Source organism: Miniopterus schreibersii (assembly GCF_964146895.1).
Source record: "Miniopterus schreibersii genome assembly, chromosome: 5".
NCBI lineage: Eukaryota > Metazoa > Chordata > Mammalia > Chiroptera > Miniopteridae > Miniopterus > Miniopterus schreibersii.
This window is the reverse complement of record NC_138106.1, coordinates 89,040,654-89,063,349: the sequence shown is the minus strand read 5'-3', so window position 1 is coordinate 89,063,349 and position 22,696 is coordinate 89,040,654. Positions and strand designations below refer to the sequence as shown.

Genomic DNA, 22,696 nt, shown 5'->3' with positions numbered 1-22,696 from the left:
ATCTGTGATACTAGAGTAATCTTAGGAATATGGAATTCTTTTATCAAAAAGTATTTATTTTAGTTATACAAGTAACGTGTGAATAAATCCTTAAATCCTTGTAAAACTTCTAACTTTAATTTTGGTTGGAAGTCTCTGGACCAGTCCTAATTCTCCTCCCCTCTACAGAGCTAACCACTGTTATCACTTTGATGTTCTACATCTGCTTCTTAATGGCTAGTATTTTCATTGGTCAGAAATGTGACTCCTTAATCAAAATAGCCTGGTTCTGGCATAAAAACAAGACATAAAGATCAATGGAACAGAATAAAGAGCCCAGAAATAAACCCATACCTTTATGGTCAATTGACTCATCACAAAGGAGGCACAAACATAAAATGGACTAAAGATACTCTACACAATAAATGGTGTTGGGAAAATTGGACAGATACGTGCAAAAAATGAAACTAGACCACCTTCTTACACCATTCACAAGATTAAACTGAAAATAGATTAAAGACTTAAATGTTAGACTCAAAACCATAAAAATCCTAGAAGAAAACATAGGCAGTAAAATCTAGGACATTTCTCTGAGCAATATTTTTTTCTGATGTATCTCTTTGGGTAAGGGAAACAAAAGAAAAAATAAGCAAATGGGACTGCATCAACCTCAAAAGCTTCTGCACAGCAAAGGAAACCACCAACAAAATGAAAAAAACAACCCATTGAAGGGGAGAACATATTCTCCAATGATACATCTGATAAGGGGTTAATATCTAAAATTTATAAGGGACTTATAAAACTCAACACCAATTAAAAAATGGGCAAAGGACCTAAATAGACGCTTTTCCAAAGAGAATGTACAGATGGCCAACAGACATATGAAAAGGTGCTCAGCATCACTAATGATGAGAGAGATGCAAATTAAAACCACAGTGAGATATCCCCTCTCATATCAGAGTGTCTCTCAAATCAACAAACAACAAGTGCTGGCGAGGGTGTGGAGAAAGGGGACCCTAGGGCACTGCTGGTGGGATGCAGACTGGGGCAGCCACTGTGGAAAACAGTGTGGAGGTTCCTCAAAAAATTAAAAATGGAGCTGCCTTAATCCAGAAATTCCACGTCTGGGTATGTATCTAAAGAAACCCGAAACACTGATTCAAAAGAACATATGCACCCCTATTTCATTGTAGTGTTATTTACAATAGCCAAGATTTGGAAGCCACCCAAGTGCCCATCAGTAGATGAGTGGATAAAAAAGTTGTGGTCCTCACCACGAACCACAGAACTGGGAATGCTAGTCGCACAACAGCCACAGGCTCTCGTCCAGGCACAAGGGGTGCTGGCCAGGGTCTTGCTGCCTGCTCTGCTTCAAAAGCTCTTTGTTCTGGGCCTCTGGTGTTGCCAGCCAAACTCTACAAATAAGACCTTTCAACTTAGTTAGAAGTAATATAATTTTATGTACAGATAGTATTAGAATATTGTACAGATTCATTTCTACAATGTGCTTTTCTTGTTTTAAAAAAAAAAGGAAACTGCTCTTTGAATTTTGTTGATGATATTGCTGCCTTTAATTTTCCATGGTTTCATTTCTTCATTGTGCTTTCCTGCTCATCAGTTTGCGCCGACACTGAAGCTGTGGACTGTGTACGCAAGACTGAGCAGTAGACAGGTGCCTGGGGTCAGAATACGCTGACCGAATGGGCCACCTGGGTCAGCAGCTTCATCAGACCTTTCTACACACACACACCCCCTTCCCAAAGGGTCCTGGTTTATATTTAAAGAAGCGTAATAATGTATCGATTCTCCTGTCCAGTCTTCGAGAGCTGAATGTTCTGGTTCTGTAAGAAAAGTGACTGTGCAGAAAAACCTACGAAAACTCTGCGTCCGGGCAGGGTTGTCAGCTCTCCTTGTGGGGCAAAGCAGTCACTCTAAGGATGCTCTCAGGACACCAGGGTCAAAGGAAAGATCAGGTGGGGCGCAGATCCAGCTTTTCTACCGGATTAAGTGAGGGTGACACAGTCAAGTCCCTCTTTTTGTGGCTGATGGAAGACCTTTCCCACCTTGCATTAAGGATGTCTCCTTGTCTGCTATTTCTCTTAAAACGAGCTGGTTGAAAATCTGTAGTGTTGGCAAATAGAGGATGCAGAGGGCGTGATCGTTTTACTGGACTTGCTTCTGGCCCAGAGATGCAGCCCCAATAAGTGGAACTCCTTAAAGGGAATCCCCAGATCCATCCCTCTTCTCCCTTCCCCTCCATGGAAATATTCTAGAGTAGGAGCACTGGGTAAGTACACTTGGACACATTATCTAATCTTAGAAAGTTTCTAAAAGGCCTGTTGTCGTGACACATTACTCAGTTGTCCTCAGTTTATTATCTGATGTTCACCTTTCTTGGAAGCAGAACTGTCAAAGGATTTCCTTTGTACCTGCCCTTTCTGTACGTAGCAGGCATTACTAAATGCTCAGTGACAGACAGGTTACAGGCAGACAAGACAGGAAAGAGGAGGAGATGTACCAGCATTTTGCATAGTGGTGGCTGGGACACGTCCAGATCACAGAGCCTGCCCTACCCCTAGAATGATATTTAAATCAAGTTTAGCTTTTAGAGCCCAGGTCTGGTTAACAGCCAGGGTGGCAAAGAATCGCATGCACCAGTATACACAGGAGTCAAAACGTACTATTAGCTGACGATCGAACTTCACGTTGTAGAGACGAAATAGCTGTGATTAAGCTGCATATCTGTGCTGGGAAATGGCTTAACTGGATGGCTAGTATAAGTTGTTGGCCGTAACGTTACACCTCTCGTCTGCTTGGAATAAGGAACTATATTCTAAAATGGGTCTTGTTCAAACTTCACAGAACTTTGCAGCAGTTCACGACTTGACAAGGTTGTATCTGCAAACTCTGTCTTCACAGATGTCTGATAAAACAAAACTGCAGGGGGGGGAAAAAAATGTTGAGGTCCACTTACACAATGGAATGCTACTTAGCTGGAAAAAAGAAGGAACTCTAGCCCTGGCTGGTGTGGCTCAGTTGGTTGGATGTTGTCCTGTGCACCAAAGAATCGCTGGTTCAATTTCCAGTCAGGGCACATGCAGGAGGCAGCCAATCAACGTTTCACTCTCACATCGATCTTCCTGTGTCCCCCCCACCCCCGTAAAAATCAATAGAAATATTTAAAAAAAAAAACAAGAAGGAAATCCTACCTTTTGCAGCAGTGTGGAAGGACCTGTAGAGTACTACGCCAAGTGAAATTAGCCAGTCAGAAAGACAGTTACCATACAGTTTCACTTATATGTGGAATCTAATGAACAGAATAAATTAACAAACAAAATAGAAACAAACTCATTGATACAGAGAACAGACTGACAGTTGTCAGGGGAGGGGTGTTGGAGGGCTGGATGAAGAAGGTGAGGGGATTAAGCAAAGAAAAAACAAAACTCATAGCCACAGACAACAGCATTGCGATGACCAGAGGGAAGGCGGTGGGGGGATAAACGGTGATGGGAGGAGACTTGACTTGGGGTGGTGACACACAACACAATATGCAGATGATGGGTTATGACATACACCTGAGACCTATATCATTTTAGTAACCAGTGTCACCCCAGTAAATTTTAAAAAATGAAATGTGACTCTTACCTGCAGTTGTTAGGCTGGAAACTGAAGTGCCAGTGTTGGCTGGCAGTTCCATGTTGAAGTTAGAGATCTCCATTCCCAGTTTCTATCTATGAAGGCTGAATGCAAGTTTCTCCTGTTTCATTAATTTTGTCTGACTGTTATTAATCTTGCCTCATCTACTCCAGTTCTATGGTTGTCCGAAAATTTAGGTTGAACCATATCAAATTACTGTTTTAAAAGTACTTTGGTAAAAAAATAAAAATAAATAAAAATTTAAAATAAATAAATAAATAATACATAATAAATAAATAATAAATTTAAAAAGCCCGGCCGGGCATGGCTCAGCGGTTGAGCGTCGACCTAGGATCCAGGCGATCAGGGTTCGATTCCCGGTCAGGGCATATGCCCAGGTTGCGGGCTTGATCAATGACTCTCATCATTGATGTTTCTATCTCTCTCCCTCTCCTTTCCTCTCTCTGAAATCAATAAAGATATATTTAAAAAAAAAAGTACTTTGGACAGTATGGAATTACATATTTCAATATTGGTGTGATTAAACCAAAACCACAAAGAGTTACATAGAATATAATCACATAACTCCACAGGCCTCAGAAGCATTTTTTTAAAAAAATATTGAGACTGGCCTGGCCAGCATGGCTCAGCAGTTGAGCATCAACCTATGATCCAGGAGATTGTGGTTCAGTTCCAGGTCAGGGCACAGGCCGGGGTTGCAGACTCAGTCCCCAGCAGGGGGCTTGTAGGAGGCATGATGGATGATTCTCATCATCACTGATGTTTCTGTCTCTCTTTCCCTCTCCCTTCCTCTCTCTGAAATCAATAAAAAAAAATTTTTTTTTTTAATTGAGACTGGTGATTTGTAGTAAATGTATATAGTTATAGACCAACTCCATAATCTAGTGTTCTAACATTTTCATCACTGGAAAAAGTTTTCTCATGCCATTTATGGTCAACCCCTGCTCCCATCCCCAGCTCCATGCAATCACAGATCATCTTCTGTCTATAGTTTCTAGTTTTTTCTTTTATAGAAATTTAATATAAAATAGAATCATGCAATATGTTTCTAATTCTTGTCTGTAGCTTCTTTCACTTAGCATAATTTTTTAGGATCATCCATATTGTTGCATATGTTAGTAGTTCCTTCTAAATTGTTGAGTAGATACCACTGTAAGGATTAACATTTGGTTTATCCATTGATTAGTTGATGGACATTTGAGTTGTTTCTAGTTTTTGGCAATGTTGATATACAAGTCTTTGTGTGGACATATGTTTCTGTTTGGTAGATACCTAGTAGTAGAACTACTGGGCTGTACAGTAAATGTATGTTTAACTTTTTAAGTAACTGCCAAACTGTTTTCCAAAGGGGTTGTACCATTTTACATTCTCACCAGTGATGTATGGTGGTTCTGATTCCTCCACATCCTCACCAACATTGATATTGTTAGTCTTTTTTATCTTAGCCATTTTAGCAGAAGTGTAGTAGTATCTAATTGTTTTAATTTGCATTTCCTTTAGGTCTTATGATGTTAAGCATCCTTATCATGTGCTTTTCTGCCATTAATAAACCTTCTTTGATGAAGTATCTATTCAAATTTTTTGCCCATTTTAAAAATTGAGTTGTCTTATTATTGAGTTGTAAACATTTTTTGTATATTCTGGAGACAAGTCCTTTATCAGGTACGTTTGCAAGTGATAGCTCCCAGTCTGTGACTTGTATTTTCATTTCCCTCTTGGTGTCGTTTGAAGATTAAAAGCTTTTAATTTGGTGAGGTCCAATGTATCAGTTTTTCCCTTTGTGGATTGTGTTTTTGTTGTCATACTCATGAAATATTTGTCTAACTCAAGGTCACAAAGATTGCCATTGTAATTATATTGAATCTTTCAAGCCACAAACATGAATATCTCTCCATTTTATTATATCTTCCTACTTACTCTCAGCAGTATTTTATTGTCTTGTGTATAGGTCTTGTACTTCTTTTTCACAGTTTATTCCTAAGTATTTTTTTGTTTTGATAATGTCGTGCATGAATTGCTTTCTTAATTTCATTTGCAGATTGTTCATTGCTAGTATATAGAAATAAAATAGATTACTGTATGTTGGTTTTGAATCCTGTGATCTTGCTAAACTCATTTATTAGTTCTAATAGGTGTTTTTTTAAGATTCCTAAGGATTTGTAATATATAATTATGTTATAACCATATGATTTTATTCATATGTGGGATATAAAACTGAAAGCTACAAATAAACAAGACAAACAAACAGAAACTCACAGACACAGTCAACAGTATGGTGGTGACCAGAGGGAAGGGGAGGCCAGGGCAGTAAATACATGGTGACGGAAGAAGATTTGACTTTGAGTGGTAAACACACAGTGCAGTATGCAGATAATGTATCATAGACTGTACACTGGAAACCTATATGATTTTATTAACCAGTGTCACCCCAGTAAATTTAATAACAGGAGAAAAATGATTGTTATCTGTAAAGACAGTACATCTTTTCAACTCTTTAAGCCTTAATTATTCTTGCCTCATTGCGCTGAACACAGCCTCCAGTGTGATGTTGGATACAAGCAGAAAGAGTGGATGTTTCTGCTTTGTTCTGGACTTAATGGGAAAGAATTAAGTCTTTTGCCCTTAAGTATGATGTTAGCTGTAAGTTTTTCATTGATCTCCTTTATAGGAAGTTTATTTCTAGTTTTTGAGAATTTTTCTTTTTAATTATGAGTTGATTTTCAATTTTTGTCAAATCTTTTTTGCATCTATTAAGATGATCACATGGTTTTCATTTTTTATTAACATGTTGCTAAATTAATATTTGGATGTCAGACTAACCTAGCATTCTTGGGATAAACCTCACTTGGTTTGTTATATAATTCACTCTATGTGTTACTGAATTCAGTTTGCTGGTGTGTTAAATATTTTTGTCTGTGTTCATGAGAGATACTGCTCTATAACTTTCTCTTCTGAGGTTTCGTCTCACTTTTATATCAGGATACACTGGTTTTATGGAATGAGTTTTGACGTGTTTACACCAACTCTGTTTCCTGACAGTGTGTGTTAGGATTGGTATTAGTCCTTAAATGTTTGGTAGAATTCATGACTGAAGCCATCTTGATCTAGATCTTTAATTATTAAGTTACTTTTCTTAATACAGAGCTATTTGTATTTCTCCTTATTCCTTTTTAAAAATATTTTTGTTGATTTTTAGAGCGAGGGCAGAGGGAGAGGGAGAGGAACATCGCTGAGCGGCCGCCTCCTGCACGCCCCTGCTGGGGCTGAGCCTGCAGCCGGCACGACCCAGCCGGGAATGAGACCGCGCCTTCGGTGCCGGGACGGCACCCCAGCAGCCGAGCCGCACCCGGGCTCTGCTTGCTCTTGAATCTGGTTTGGTAGTTTGTGGTCTTCTAGGAATTGTGCCTTTCATCTGTGTTGTCTGTGCTGTCCAGCTGGTATAAAGTTGTCCATAATCCTTACAATCATCTTCCTCTCTGAAGGGCTTTTTTTCTTCTAGATATTTGTGTTTTCTCTATTTTTCTTGGCCATTGTAACTCAGAGTTTGCCAAACTACAGTCTTCAGGCCAAAACCTGCCCACCAACAGTTTTTATAAATAAAGTTTATTGAAATATAGCCACACCCGTTCATTTAGATACTGTCTGTTGCTGTTATTACTGCGTAACAAAAGAACAGAGTAATTGCAAAAAATATAATTAAATAGTACTCCCTTCAAAGCCTAATATTTATTATCTGGCCCTTTGCAGAATAAGTTTGCTGGTCCCTAGTCTAGCTTAAAGGCTTCTTAGTTTTATTGATCTTTTCCAAGAAACATTTTATTTCTGTTCTGTTTTCTGTCTCATTGCTTCTGCTTGGCTCCTTATCAGTTCTTTCTACTCATTTTGGGTTTGGCTTGCCCTTCTTTCCTGTCAGTGGTATTTTGTGCTAGTCTCAGGCGTGCAGCTTAGTGCTCAGACAGCCATATGCTTCACATAGTGCTCCTGCGATATTTGCAGCCACCTGGCACCATAGGGAGTTATCGCAGTGCTGTTGACTGTGTTCCCTGTGCTCTACTTACTTCTCCATGGCTATTTGTAACCACCAGTTCCTGCTGCTTAGTCCTCCTTCACCTCTGTCGCCCAGTCCTGCAACCTCCCTTCCCTGCGGCAACCACCAGTTTTTTTCTGTGTTCATGAGTCTGCTTCAGTGTTGTTTGTTCATTTATTTTGTTCTCTAGATTGCACACAGAAGTGAAATCATATGGTGTTTGTCTTTTTCTGCCTTACTTATTGCACCGAGCATAATACCCTCTAGGTTCATCCATGCTGTGCAAATGGTAAGACTTCATTCTTTTTTTTTTTTTTAATGACTAATATTCCATTGTATATATGTACCACTGATTTTTATCCACTCGTTTATTGATGGACACTTAGGTTGTTTCCATAGCTTCGCTATTGTAAATAACTCTGCAGTGAACATAGGGGTACATATAATCTTTCAAATTAGTGTTTTGGGTTTCTTTGGATATATTCCCAGAAGTGGAATTGCTGGAGCATAAGACAGTTCCATTTTGAATTTTTCGAAGTAACTACATACTGTTTTTCCATAGTGGCTGCACTAATCTACATTCCCACCAGCAGTTGCACAAGGGTTCTCTTTTTTCCTCCATCCTTGAGAGCACTTGTTGTTTGTTGATTTATTGATGGTAGCCATTCTGATGTATGAGAGGTGATATCTCATTGTGGTTTTAATTTGCATTTCTCTGATGATTAGTGACGTTGAGCAACTTTTCATAATGTTTGCTAGCCTTCTGTATATCTTCTTTGGAGAAGTGTCTGCTAAGGTCCTCTGCCCGTTTTTTAATTGGATTGTTTGGTCTTTTGGTGTTGAGTATTATGAGTTCTTTACAGATTTTATATATTAACCCCTCATCAGATGTATCATTGGCGAATATGTTCTCCCATTTAATAGGTTGCCTTTTCGTTTTGTTGATGGTTTCCTTTGCTCTGCAGAAAGTTTTTAGTTTGATGTAGTCCCATTTATTTATTTTTTTTCTTTTGTTTTCCTGTCCAAGGAGACATATCAGAAAAATATTGCTAAGAGAAATGCCTGAGATTTCATGTCTATATTTTCTTCTAGGGTTTTTATGGTTTTGAGTTTTACATTTAAGCCGTTAGTCTATTTTGAGTTTATTCTTGTGTATGGTGAAAGGTGATGATCTAGTTTAATGTTTTTGCATGTATCTATTCAATTTTTCCAAAACCATTTATTGAATAGACAGACTGTCTTTATCTCGTTATATATTCTGGCCTCGTTTGCGATAGGTTATTTGACCATAAAGGTGTGGGTTTATTCCTGGGCTCTCTATTCTGTTCTGTTGATCAGTGTTTGTTTTTATGCCAGTACCATGTTGCTGAAACCACTATAGCCTTGTATATCAGGTAGCATGATACCCCCAATTTTGTTGTTCTTTCTCAGTATTGCTGAGACTACTCGGGGCTTTTTGTAGGTCCATATAAATATTTGGATAATTTGTTCTAGTTCTCTGAAAATGCACCATTAGTATTTTGAGAGGGATTGCATTGAATCTATAGCTTGCTTTGGGTAATATGGACATTTTAATTATGTTAATTCTTCCTGTTCATGAACACAGTATATATTTCCATATATTTGTTTTTTATTTTATTTCTTTCTTCATTGCTTTATAATTTTTTGAGTACAGGTCTTTCGTCTCCATGGTTAAATTTATCAGTAGGTATTTTGCTTTTTTGGGTGCAGTTGTAAATGGGATTGTTTCCTTAGTTTCCCTTTTTTTTTTTTTTTTAATATATCTTTATTGATTTCAGAGAGAGGAAAGGAGAGGGAGAGAGAGAGAGAAACATCAGTGATGAGAGAGTCATTGATCGGCTGCCTCCTGCACGCTCCCGACTGGGAATCGAGCCCAAAACCCAGGCATGTGCCCTGACCGGGAATTGAACCCCGATCGCCTGGATCCTAGGCCAACGCTCAACTGCTGAGCCACACATGGCCGGGCAGTTTCCCTTTCTGATACTTCATTATTGGTATATAAAAGTACAACTGATTTCTGAATATTAATTTTGTATCCTGCTTCTTTACTGAATTCATTTATCAGTTCTAATTAGTCTTTTCGTGGAGTCTTTAGGGCCCTCTATATACAATATCATGTCATCTGCAAATAATGACTTTTGTTTCCAGTTTAGATGCCTTTTATTTCTTGTTCTCATTGATCTCTGTGGCTAGGACTTCTAGTACTATGTTGAATAAGAGTGGTGAGAGTGGCTATCCCTGTCTCTATTCCTGATCTTAAGCAAAATGCTTTTAGTTTTTTCCCATTGATAAAATTTTAGTTGTGGGTTTGTCATATATGGCCTTATGTTAAGGTGTATTCCCTCTATTCCCACTTTGCTGGGAGTTTTTATCATAAATTGGTGCTGCATCTTATAAAATGCTTGTTTAGCATCTGTTGATATAACCATGTGGTTTTTATCCTTCAATTTTGTTTATGTGGTTATTGGGGGAAAGCCCCTAAAGTCTAAATTCAGGATGGATTCTGAAGTACTGACACATAACCTTTTACAAACTCATAAGAGATTTAATAGGAGAAACTTACATATATGGGCAAAGCAGCTGTTCCCACTGGTGGCTGGCCGGGAAAAAAATCTACACCCCTCATAGGACAGGGTCTTCTTTTTACGGGGAGTTAGTAGTAAAACCATATGGTGGGTAGTCATGGAAACCACCAGCCGGAACAATGTATTTCTAAGTTAACTACATCAGGCAGTTGTCACACTATACCGCTATTAACCACCTTCCTGGGGGGCTGACATTTGTGTTTGGGTGGCATTCCGGTTTTCTGGGTAGTCAGCCAAGCCTGAGACTACAGAGAGTTAAACGGTCACAGAAAGTAAAACAGAGAGTCCAGCATATCCCAGTGGCCGTTGCTGCTGGAGCCACATTACGTTTCAGTAAGTACCCCTGCAGTGGTGTGTTACGTTAAATGATTAACAGATACTGTACCACCTTTGCATCCTAGGAATAAATCCCACTTGATCGTGGTGTATGCTAATTTTAATGGATTGCTGGATCTGGTTTGCTAATGTTTTATTGAGGATTTTAGCATTTTTTTCATCAGGGATAGTGGCCTATAATTTTCTATCTTTGTCCTGTCTTACCTGGTTTTGGAATTTGGATAATGCTGCCCTCATAAAATGAGCTTGGGAATCTTCCCTCCTCTTGAATTTTTTGGTATAGATAGAGAAGGATAGGTGTTAGTTCTTTGGATGTTGGGTAAAATTCACCTGTGAAGCCATCTGGTTCAGGACTTTGTTTGCTGGGAAGTTTTTGATTACTGCTTCAATTTCATTAGTTGTAATTGGACTGTTCAGGTTTTATGTTTCTTTTGATTCAGTTTTGGAAGATTGTATGTTTCCAAGAATTTATCCACTTCTTCTGGATTGACTAACTTGTTGCATAGACTTGTTCATAATATTTTCTTACATTCTTTTGTATTTCTGTAGTGCCCGTTGTTACTTCTCCTCTTTCATTTCTGCTATTATTTTTTATTTGGGTCCTCTCTCTCTCTTCTTTATGAGTCTGGTTAAAGGCTTGTCAATTGTTGTTTGTTTGTTTTTCAGAAAACCAGCATTTGTGGTTCCATTGATCTTTTGTAATTTTTTTCATCTCTGTGTCATTTATTTCACTCTAATCCTTATTGTTTTCTTCCTTCTACTCACTTTGGGCTTTGCTCGTATTCTTTTTCAAGCTTTTTTAGTTAGGTGTAAGGTTAGATGGTTTGAGATTTTGTTTGCCTCTTGAGGTAGGCCTATGAATTTCCCTCTTAGGACTGCTTTTGTTGTTTCTCATAGGTTTGGGGTTGTTGTGTGTTCATTTTCATTTGTCTCCAGGTAACTTTTTATTCATTCCTTGATCTCATTGTTGAACCATTCATTGTTTAGTAACATTATTTAGTCTTTCTGTATTTGTGTGTTTTTCAGTTCTTTTCTTGTCATTTATTTCTGGTTTAATACCATTGTGGTCAGAGAAGATGCTTGATATGATTTCAGTCTTAAATTTACTGAGACTTGTTTTGTGTTCTAACATTTGGTCTGTACTACAAAATGTTTCATGTGCACTTGAAAAGACTGTATATTCTGTTGCTTTGGGGTGAAATGTTCTGAAGATACCAGTTAAATCCATCGGATCTAGTTTGTTGTTTAAGGTTGCTGTTTCCTTATTGATTTTCTGTCTAGACGTCTATCTATTGATGTCAGTGGGGTGTTAAAATCCCCTACTATACTGTATTACTCTCATTGTCTCCCTTTATATCCATCAAGATTTGCTTTACATATTTAGGTGATTTTGTGTTGGGTGCATATATGTTTACAAGGGTTATATCCTTTTGTTGGATTGATCTCTTTGTCATTACGTAGTGTCCTTCTTTGTCTCTTATTTTATCCTTTGTTTTAAAGTTTATTCTATCTGATATAGGTACTGCTACCCCAGCTTTTTTCCCCCCACTTCCATGATACATCCGTTTTTATCCCTTTACTTTCAGTCGGTGTGTATTTTTCGTTCTGAGATGGGTCTCTTCTAGACAGCATGCGTAGATGCGTCTTGTTTTCGTAATCCAGCTGTCCTATGTCTTTTGATTGAAGTACTTAATCCATTTACACTTAAGGTGATTATTGATAGTTATGTGTTTGGTGCCATTTTATTCTTTATAACTGCTCTTTTTTTTCTTTTACTTTCTCTTCTTGAAGAAGGACTTTTAACATTTCTTGTAATACTGGTTTGGTGGTAATGAACTTCTTTAGCTTTTTCTTGTCTGGGAAGCTTTTTGTTTTACCTTCATATTGAATGATAGCCTTGCTGAGAAGAGTAGTGTTGGTTGTAGCTCCTTGGTTTTTATCACTTTGAATATTTCATTGCCAGTTCCTTCTGGCCTGAAATGTTTCTGTTGAGAAATCAGCTGACAGTCTTAGGGGAGCTCACATGTACATAACTAATTTAAGATTCTCCCTTTGTCTTTAACCGTTGTCATTTTAATTATGATGTGTCTTGGTGTGAGCCTCTTTGGATCCATCTTGTGTGTCTTTATCTTTCACCAGCTTAGGGAAGTTTTTAGCCATTATTTTTTCCAATAGGTTCTCGATTCTTTGCTCTCTCTTTTCTCCTTCTGATACCCCTATGATGCGGATGTATGCTTCATATTGTCCCAGAGGTCCCTTAGACTATCCTCATTTTGTAAAGCTTTTTTCTTTTTGATGTTCTGTTTGGGTGTTTTTTACTGCCTTGTCTTCCAGTTCACTGATTCAGTCCTATGCCTCATCTCCCTGCTATTGACCCTTCTAGTGTATTCTTTTTTTAAAATGTTTTTATATACTTCAGAGAGAGGAAGGGAGATAGAAACATCATTGATATGAGAGAGTCATTGATTGGCTGCCTCCTGCACACCCCCTACTGGAGATCGAGCCCCAAACCTGGGCATGTGCCCTGACCAGAAATCAAACTGTGACCTCCTGGTTCATGGGTCGACACTCAATCACTGAGCCACGCTGGCTGGCCCTCCTAGTGTATTCTATATTTCAGACATTGTATTCTTCATTTCTGACTGGTTATTTTTTATGGTTTCTATGCCATTTCATGCTGTTGAAGTTCTCACTAGCTTCCTTGAGCATCCTTATAACCATTGTTTTGAACTCTAGCTTGCTTTCCTCTATTTCATTTAGTTATTTTTCTGGGGATTTTTTCTGTTCTTTCATTTGGGGCATGTTTCTTTGTCTCCCCATTTTGGCTATTTTTCTGTACTTGTTTCTGTGTATTAGGTAGGTCTGCCATGGCCTGGTAAGGTGGCCTTATGTAGTAGGTGTCTTGTGGGCTCAGAGGAGCAGTCTTTCTAATCTCATCAGTTGGGTGCTCCAGGAATGTTTTTTGTGTGGTATATGTGAGCCCTTCTGCTGAAGTTGAGTCTTGAGTGCTGTTGGCCTCTCCATAGGTGCAGTTGCTTCTTCAGCTGGCTACGAGGGAGTCAAATATGAGCTTCTGTGTGGGGGCTGGCTCCACAAAGTTGAATTTACCCCAACAGGATCTAGGGCTGAAATATCCCTTTGTGCGCGCTGCTTATGCAGTTAATTGGGCTTTACTATAATGTGGTAAGAACACTGGTTGTGTTGGTTCTAGAGCCCCTTGTGAAGGGTTCTAGTGCCAGTAGATGTTAGGCACTGCTGGTAACTGGCCCTGAGCTACCTTTTTGGAGATACAAAGTGATTCACAGTTTGCAACTGCCTCTGCTGGGCCTGAGTATGCGTGGCAGGGGCCTAGCTGTGCAATAAGACCGATTTCCACAGGCACCGAACTGGGGGCAGGTCAGCAAAAGGCCCAAGGCTCCCTGCATTCTTCCCTCACCTGTTAGCTGCCTATTAGGCTCAGTTACTGAAAGAGCTTCTGGTGGTACATGAGTTTCTTGAAAGGGAAGCTTTCAGTCAATCACCAGGTAGGGGAAAGTGATGTTCACCAGATTGATACAGATTCATCTTGGTATCAGTGCTGGGCCTGAAGCCACAGAGCAACAGTCTCAGGGTACACCCAGGTGGGCTGCCACCAGCTATGTGCCCACAGTCCTTTGTCGCAGGGGTGAGTCTCGGGGATTCATCAGGGTTTGGCCAGCAATGTTCATCACGCCTACACAGATCAAGGCTTGGCCATGTGAAGGGAGAACATCATTAATAGTGATGCTATTCTGGTATGAGCAGGGGACAAATGGCCTACCCAAGAAAAAATGGCCTTGCCCAAGAGCCAAACAACTCAATTCTTTCCTGAGTCTATCCGGATCTACTGGAGAGTCTTCTACACCTGGGGACCAGGCTGGCCACAGCAGGCTAACTGTGGAGCACATGCTTAGCAGAGTGGGGTCTCCAAGAGTCAGGAGGGTGGAGCGAATGGTTCTCCCCTGATGGGGCCAGTGAATCTCCTGTGAGGGTAAGAAAGCCACTACTCTGGCTGCAGGAGAGCCACTACTCCAGGCTGGTGCTTGGCTATGGGAACAGGGTGTGAGCCATGGGTTACTATGGCCTCAGGGTGTGGGGCAGTGCAGGCTTGCCTGTGGTAAGCGGGACGGGAAATAGTTTTTGTCCCAGAGCCACACAACTGTGTCTCTGATTCTCCTTGAGTTTGTTCTCAACATTCCTTCAAGAAAGTCTATACCACAAGCTTAGGCAGCAGATATTTTCTTAGGGCTTGAGGTTGGCTGGGTAGCAGGGGCCCAGGAGGTGGAAGTTGTACAAGTCCCCCTTGGCCAGTGCAGATTAGAGGGAAGTGTTAGCCCCAGGAAAGATGGCGTCTGTGGGCAGCACAGGTGAGGAACTCAGCACAGAGACCCTGGTGGCTGTCCTTTCAGCTCTCTTCCAAGAGCTACACAGCCCAAGTCTGTGTTTTCAAGATTCAAGCCTGCTCCAACCCACAGTCCCTCTGCTGGAGCCCAGAGTGAATGGCTGTGAACAGATTCTGTGTGCTGACCCTTGAAGAGGAGCCTGGAATTCCTATCAGAATCCCATCTCTCCCTGGTAGACAGAATCCCTGCTGATTTTCACAGCCAGATGTTATGTGGGCTCCTTATCAAGACTCTGGTGCTCTGCGCTGGAGAGCCTGGTGTGGGGTTGAGACCCCACCTTTCTCAGGGTGGACCTTTGCAGCTGATATCCCTCCAGATTCCTAGCACCTACATGGGAGCAGGGCCAGCCCTTTTCAAGTCTCTGCCCTTCCTACCAGTCTCGATGTGGCTTCTTCTGTAAATCCTTATTATAAGACTGTTCAGCTGGTCTTTAGTTGGTTATTCAGATTGATTGTTCTATGCTTTAGTTGTAATTACAATTCAGGGCTGGTAGGAGGCGAATGTAACTGCCACCTACTCTGTTGCCATCTTCTGATTTGTGCTTTTTCTAACTTAAGTTAAAAATTTAGCTTATTGATTTTAGATTTTGATTCCTTTCTAATGTAAGCGTCTTTAAGATATTTTCCAGTTTCTCTTGTGATTTCTTTGGTGGATGGTTTTTTAATTATTAATGGACTGTATTTTTAGAGTACTTTTAGGTTCAATGAAATTGAGCAGAAAGTACAGTTTCCCCATACTCTCTAGTTTCTAAGTGACTTTTTTTCTTAAAAATAGCAAGCATGTATTAAATTTATATTTAAAAGAAACATATGCATTATATAACATCTGCCAAATTACAAAGTAAGAATTATATATTTATAAGTGAAAGAATTATAGCAAAATTTTTCTGGTTTGGTTCCTGTTTAGATATTGAATATGAACATTAATTAGTTTACAGAAGGTAAAGGAAGTAATCTAGTAGCTAGATTATGCATACATACATGATTTCATTCTTAAGATCTGAAACATCTTTTAAAAATCTAGTTGAGTGACTCGTGTTACATATATTTAGCACATTAAAGTAGTCTTTATTATTGGAGAAGGAAGAATTTAATAATCAAAATGTATTATTGATTAGCATATTTCATTTAAAATAAAGTTGGATTCAGGAATAGAAAATTTTTCTGTATTTATACCAAAATATTTTAAAAGTCTTTTTCTTTTTATGCAAAATATCTTGTAATAAGTATATTTGTTTTATGTTCTTTTGATTTTATAATATTATAATTTTAAATTTATGAAAACTGTGAATTAAAAATACTAATCATATATAATAATTTTCTTTTACATTATGGAATAAAATTTTATCACAGGTTTCGTCTTGATATATATCGTTGTTTGGCCAGTCCAGCTCTAATAATGTTAACAGAGGAGGATCCAATTCTGAGAGCATTTGAACTTAGTGCTGATTTAAAAGAACTAAGCCTTGTGGAGGTGGAATTCAGGTGGGATGAATGGAAATTATAAATTATATCTTTCTCTCTTTTTTTTTTTTAGAATATTTTCAACCTGAGTTTTTTCTTAGGCCAAATTAAAATATATATTTACATTTGATCCAAGATGACCAGACCTTGCTGCCACCTGCCCGGGGTTTCCTTCCCTCAGTGGAATGGACCCTGGTGTAATTTAGGTCACTTCCCCATCTGCTCTCTGCCCCTCTTGCACCACCCTGGGGCCTGCTTTGTTCAGCATGCCCAGGGCATCCTAGGGCCGTGTGCAGAGCAGTGGTGGTGGTAGCGGTAGCCTTAAGCAAGAACAGAATCACTCACAACTGTTCCCTGACCTGCCTCCCCTCATCCCACATTCCGTAACCGGCCTCGGAGTGTGATTCTTCGTAACTTTTAGAAGCATGTGGACTGCTTTCTGTATGTCAGGGAGGTTCCACACGGAGAAACCTCCGTTTTCACTGTTCATTGAGAGCTTCTGTTGAGAGAAGCAGAGCACGGAGGCATGTCTCTGGAATGAAGAGGTGCCTGCAGTCCTGGCACTTTGTATACCCAAAGAACCGCTGCTATCATCTCTCCTTTAAGAGCTAAGTTGGGGGGAGGCTTTGGAAAAAGCAGCCTATTAAACTACTGATAGACACTTAAAAAACTTTTTTTAGAAAACCACCTTTAGTAAACTTGAGGGAAAGCTTTGAGACTTTCCCCTAAGTTATGGCATCCCTGATGCCCTCCGAAGAATGGAGAAGTGGTCGAGATCCCTTGCCAGTCCCGCCTTTGTTATCACATCCAGCCGATGGCAGAGCCCCACGTCTTACCCTGCTCTCCTCCAGGGATTTGATACTATTGGGAAATTCAAACTTCTACTTACTGGAAGGGCAAAATGAAGCTTGCCATTTTTTTTTTACCTTTATAGCAATACATAATGTATTCTTGATAGCTCTGAGTTCTAGAAACTCTTTAAAAATACCCGTTTATAAGTTTTCAAGTTTGGAACTACTATATTTTAATTTGGATAAATTAAAATGTATTTCAACTTGAAATGACATAAAGTATATACTTGGATGAACATATAAGACATGCTTAAAATGTAATTTGTTGCTACTTTTAATTTTATTAGCACATGAGACTATTAATAAATTATTCCTTTTATGTATGAAGAACTTTCTATTATAATCTGATAATTGGAGTTCTGAGTTATATAAAATAGAATTCATTCAATTCTTCTCACGAAGGATTTAGAACTACTATGATTATATTATAATCATAGACTAATAAAGGTAGATTTTGAAGTGATCATAGAATCCATTTCTATGACCCCTTATTTTTAAGGGCAGAGAATGTCATCTATATAGGTTAGATGTTTCACTGATACTAACATCTAACTAGGAGCAGAGTTGTAACTAGAACAGGACTCCTTGCGTCGAGTCTGCTATATTTCTATCTAAACTGTACAGCCACTTACTAGTCTTCCAGTAACCTGGTAGAACGTAAGCAAATTAGATTTATAAAGCATATTAATTTTACCTTTGAATCTATTGGTTTTGCAATCTTTATCTAAAGGTGAGCTATCTTTGTAAAACTACCCACTTTAGGTGGATGCTCCCATCTGCAATTAGATTCCTAGACTAAGAAGCAGGCACTAATTCAGTTGTAAAAGAAATCCAACTGTTTATTCTTAGGTATTTTGGCTACATAGTAAATGCAAAGAATGGATGAGAAAAATGTTAGCCCCTAAGAGTTTTGAATTTTTTTCATTATAATTTTATGCAGCCAGTTTATGGAAGACTCGATTTATAGAGATATTAATCAATGGGAAGTCCTCCTATTTCCCTTAAAGAAAAAGGAAAAAAAATAATTTCCTGATGTTCAATTGATTCATAATTATTTCTAACTTTATTCTTAAATTATTTTACTCAGATATAAGTTTAGTGTAATTGATATATTTTTTTTAAATGTTCTAAGACTTCTTAGTTCCTCACGAGTTGATTTAGGCTTGTCTTTAACAAGCAGTTAAGTCCTAAATTTCAAGGAAATGTGATTCTGGAAGAGAATTCTTTACTAGACATGTTTCAGTATCTTTCTTTCTAACTTGAGTATTTTTAAATGAGCACTTTAGAAATTAACCAAAATACTATTTTAATATCAGAAGTAGCATAAACATGTTATGGACTGTTATTGAGAAAATGTTTCGTTAAAAACTATATAATAATGTTTATTGGTTAGCATTAATATATTATTATCATTGTTTTGGGGGGTTTTTTAAATTTTATTTATTTTTTATTATTGTTTAGCTAAGTCATATAAAAGTACATTTTATACCAAACTTATAGAGGATAAGGGCAAATGAGTTAAGTGAAGAACTGGTTGACAACTATCAGAATTTCTAGGACTATCAGTATATATATGTACATGTATATATGGAAACATTGTGTGAACACCAGGAACATAACTGTGTTTCAGTTTTCCCCAAAACTGTGGAGAATTAAGGCACAGTAGGTTTCTTTGGCGGTCGGCACATAATGACTGCCCATTTGGTGTACCATTATCAGAATTAAAATATTCCCAAGAAAATGTTTTCTAGTGAAATAGCTTAGTTAGAAAGTGGAAGTGACATTTCTAATAACCAACCAACCATTGCATTTTACAGGAATGATTATGAGGAGCTAGCCCGCCAATGTAAAATGTTTGCTAAAGATTTGCTTGCACAAGCCCGGAATTCACGCGAATTGGAGGTTATTCTAAACCATACATCTAATGATGAGCCTCTTGACAAACGGGGATTATTAGAAGAAAGAATGAATTTAAGTCGTCTAAAACTTGCTATCAAGTATAACCAAAAGGAGGTATGAGGGTTTCTGTGATGTATTTAACTTGTTTCCTCCACAGTAGTTTAGTGGCTCCGAGGAAAGGCTTTGGGGCAGAAATAGAGGCTGAAATCCTAGTTCTGCTTCATAAAAATGCGTGTCCTTGGAAAAGTTACTGAATCTGTGTGAGCTTAGGTTTAAGAATTAATTAAGGATATATAGTTAAGCAAGCAAGTAGTCAGGGGTATTTGCTATTATTTTTAACAATTTTAATTATAATATGTATATTAATTTAATGTTTTTGCAAAATAGTAGCTACCCAGTTAAGATCTTGTATCATGACCTCATAATGAAGTTACCATCTTGTGTTTTGTTTGTCATAGTTTGTTTTATTGATCTGGTTATAATAGTCCTTTTTATAGTAATAGTGTTTTTCTGTTTAAAAATGAAGTATTTGAGATTATGTTTCCTGAATCTTGTTAGCTCATTGTGAAACCAGAGGTGGAGAGGCACATGAGAACTAAGTTGAATCTGGCTCCTCTGCCCTCCTCCCTTCCTATTAAGGGAAATACCTATTCCTCTCCCCATACACATATATACACATGATTCAGGAACTTGAAGAAGGAAGGTATGCATTTTAAATTTCATTTTAGGTATAATTTACTAAACATTTTATATGTAGACAGTGATATCCAGTTGACAGTATGGAGTATTGATAAATGGTACTTTACAGGTATTGCTTCTAAGACCCATAATTATCATCATCAACATAGAGGTTGGAATAAAACTTGTTTATCAAATTTATTTTTAATATAAAAATGGGGCCTGAAATAGGTAATGGTAGAAGGCAAAATACAGGACCTTTGATGCTGGGAACAGAATTATTTTTTTATCTTGGTTGAAAATTTGAGCCTCACAGTAGTTTGATACAGGAATTTTAAGATGTTTACTTTAAGATTCCCTAGATAATATATTGCGTATCCAGATCTCTGGCTTCAAATCCTATATATATATTTTTAATATTCCAAGTTTCTTGATTAAGGTAGAACACTTATAGGGGGGAAAATTAAGTAGAAGAATTTGAATCAGTGTAGCTATAAGATTATAAGTCAGTAGAATGCGTATGTGGTTTCAAAAGGAAATACAATGCTAGTGCCTATGAGTAGAAACAGCCTAGAAACCCTAATGTAATCTTCTTCTAATACACATTTTGACTAGATATTATTGACTAGATCTTAGGTTAATTTTTTTACTTTTGTTTTACAACTTAAAATAGACATAAAATTTTAGAAAATGATAGACTAGAGAGATAACAAGATGTAAAATCAACTTCAGTGATTGGGGAAAGAATGTCAAAGAAGTGGGCAGAGCCAAGGTTATCCTGGTTAGGGAAGAAAAACTAGGAGGCAGTCTTCTAATGACATATGCCTGAGCACACACAAGATACCAAATGTTTCGTTCTAAAGAAGGTGAAAGAAAGGGAAAAGCAGCTTTTATGTAATTTTGCAATTGTTCTGTAAGGAAAGGAACATTGAAAAATGATACTTGGGGATGTGTTCATTTTTCCAACTGGGCTCCTGTGGCACGTATTGAATGAACGTGCCTCACCCCCACATACATATTCTGATCTAAGAGGAAAGGCCTTTTCTTTGGCCTGCAGAGCCTTACTCCGTTTTCTTGCAATACGTGTTTTTAATTTTCCAAATACACTCGACATTGCCATATATTTGTAAGTACGAAAAATTCATTGTAGGGTCCCATGTGAATTATTTTCATCTATTGTCCTTTGCTTTTTGTCATTGCTTTTGGCTGGGATTTGGACTGTGAACTTTGATTAAGAAGAGAATACCTGTGACAGGACAATAAAATCTAGAGTGGACATGACCCTTCCTGACTGTTACAGCAACGTGAGGAATGTTGTGAAGTACATTTTCCACAGTCTGTTGCCTCTGTGGTTTGGTGTTAGAAATCACCAAGGCCTAACTTACATGAAACATGAATGCAGAAATGAAATAGGATTAGATGATTTGAAGCCACTTGTGTAAAGGAGACAGACAGAAGCATAGAGCTTTTGTGTACATTTGCTTTTAGTTCATTTTCCTCAGCGTTTGCCCTGCCAGCCAAGAAAGACCACCATCGACTGCTTGACTTCCATTGATGCCAGGTGTAAGCTTTACAGTTGCTCAGAATTCAGCATTAACGATCCAGCATAGGTTGGATTTTCCTGCACGCCATAGGTGTCGACCATATGGTGGCAACAGATGTAGACTCTCAGGGTTGAGACTGTTTTGTGAAGGCTACGCACTCGTCTCTAGATTGCATTTGTATCAGGTCTAATTTGACTAGTTGTCCTGTTGATACTACTGCTGACTGTGATTCAGATCCCAGTGTGACAGCTACGTGGTGCGCGGTTAGTGTGCTGTGCCGTGCAGGGGCTGCTCCAAGCCAGTCCTTCCATGGAGAGTCAGCACTTTGCCGTTTCGTGCAGACTCTGGATGCTTCCTGTTACTCAGGGTTGAGCATAATCTCTCAATGATTTCAGTTATCTCTGGTTGTATGTGATTAAAATTATGTTCAGTTTACCTGTAATAAATGCTTCCGTGCTTTTTAAAGAAATTGTAATATTTTTAGTTGAAAGAGGATGCTCTATAATTTTAAAGATGAGTGAAAATGTAAGATAGCTTTATAAACTAGATTTCAAAATATGATTAAAGGAGATAATATTTTCCCAAATAGTTGGTAAACATTATTCAGGTGATTCATCCTGAATAACAAACTACCCTGATACTTAGTGGCATAAAACAGCATTTCATAACCATTTTACAAGTTTCCTAATCATCTCATAATGCTTTTGGATCCTCCAGGTCAGGAATTAGGAAAGGACATGGCAAAGATGCTATGTCTCTGCTTCACTGTGTGGAGGGCCTCGCCTGGAGATAGCTCTAGTGACTGGGCTACAGCCACCTGGAGGCTTTGTCACTTAGGTCTGGTGCCTGCATAGCAGCTGAGGACTCAGACAGGGAGCTCTGAGTGGGCTGGTGCTCAGGCGGGTGGGTCCATAGCGTGGCCTCCTGAGACCTGGCACTGTGGAGGGGCGTGGCCGTGGTGGTGGAGAATCCTGAGGGCTCATGGAGTGCCACCATATACGGGCTTCCTCACAGCAGGGTGGCTTCAAGGCAGGGAGCGTTATGCATGGCAGTTGATGGCTCCAAGAGGAAGTGTTCTTCAAAGTGGAAGCTGCATGACCTTTTATGACCTACCTTCAGAAGTCACATAGCATCATTTCTTCCAGAATCTCCTGGTGAAAGCCATCACAGCCCTAGCTGGTGTGCTCAGTTAGAGCGTCTGCCCATGCACCAAAGGGTCGCGGGTTCGATTTCCA

General features: G+C 38.7%; 1 protein-coding gene across 6 annotated transcripts in view; it reads left to right on the top strand.

Moving 5' to 3' along the window:
• The window catches only part of TRPC1 (transient receptor potential cation channel subfamily C member 1), a 69,376-nt gene that overhangs the window by 21,019 nt on the left and 25,661 nt on the right, over positions 1 to 22,696 (top strand). For 3 of the 6 annotated variants that reach the window (XM_081139284.1, XM_081139282.1, XM_081139283.1), the window contains 2 exons: positions 16,379 to 16,510; positions 19,158 to 19,353. The exons of the other annotated variants lie outside the window; for them this stretch is intronic. In XM_081139284.1, coding sequence (XP_080995410.1) covers positions 16,379 to 16,510; positions 19,158 to 19,353 — 328 coding nt within the window. The remainder of the gene's footprint in view (positions 1 to 16,378; positions 16,511 to 19,157; positions 19,354 to 22,696) is intronic. 6 annotated transcript variants of the gene reach the window in all.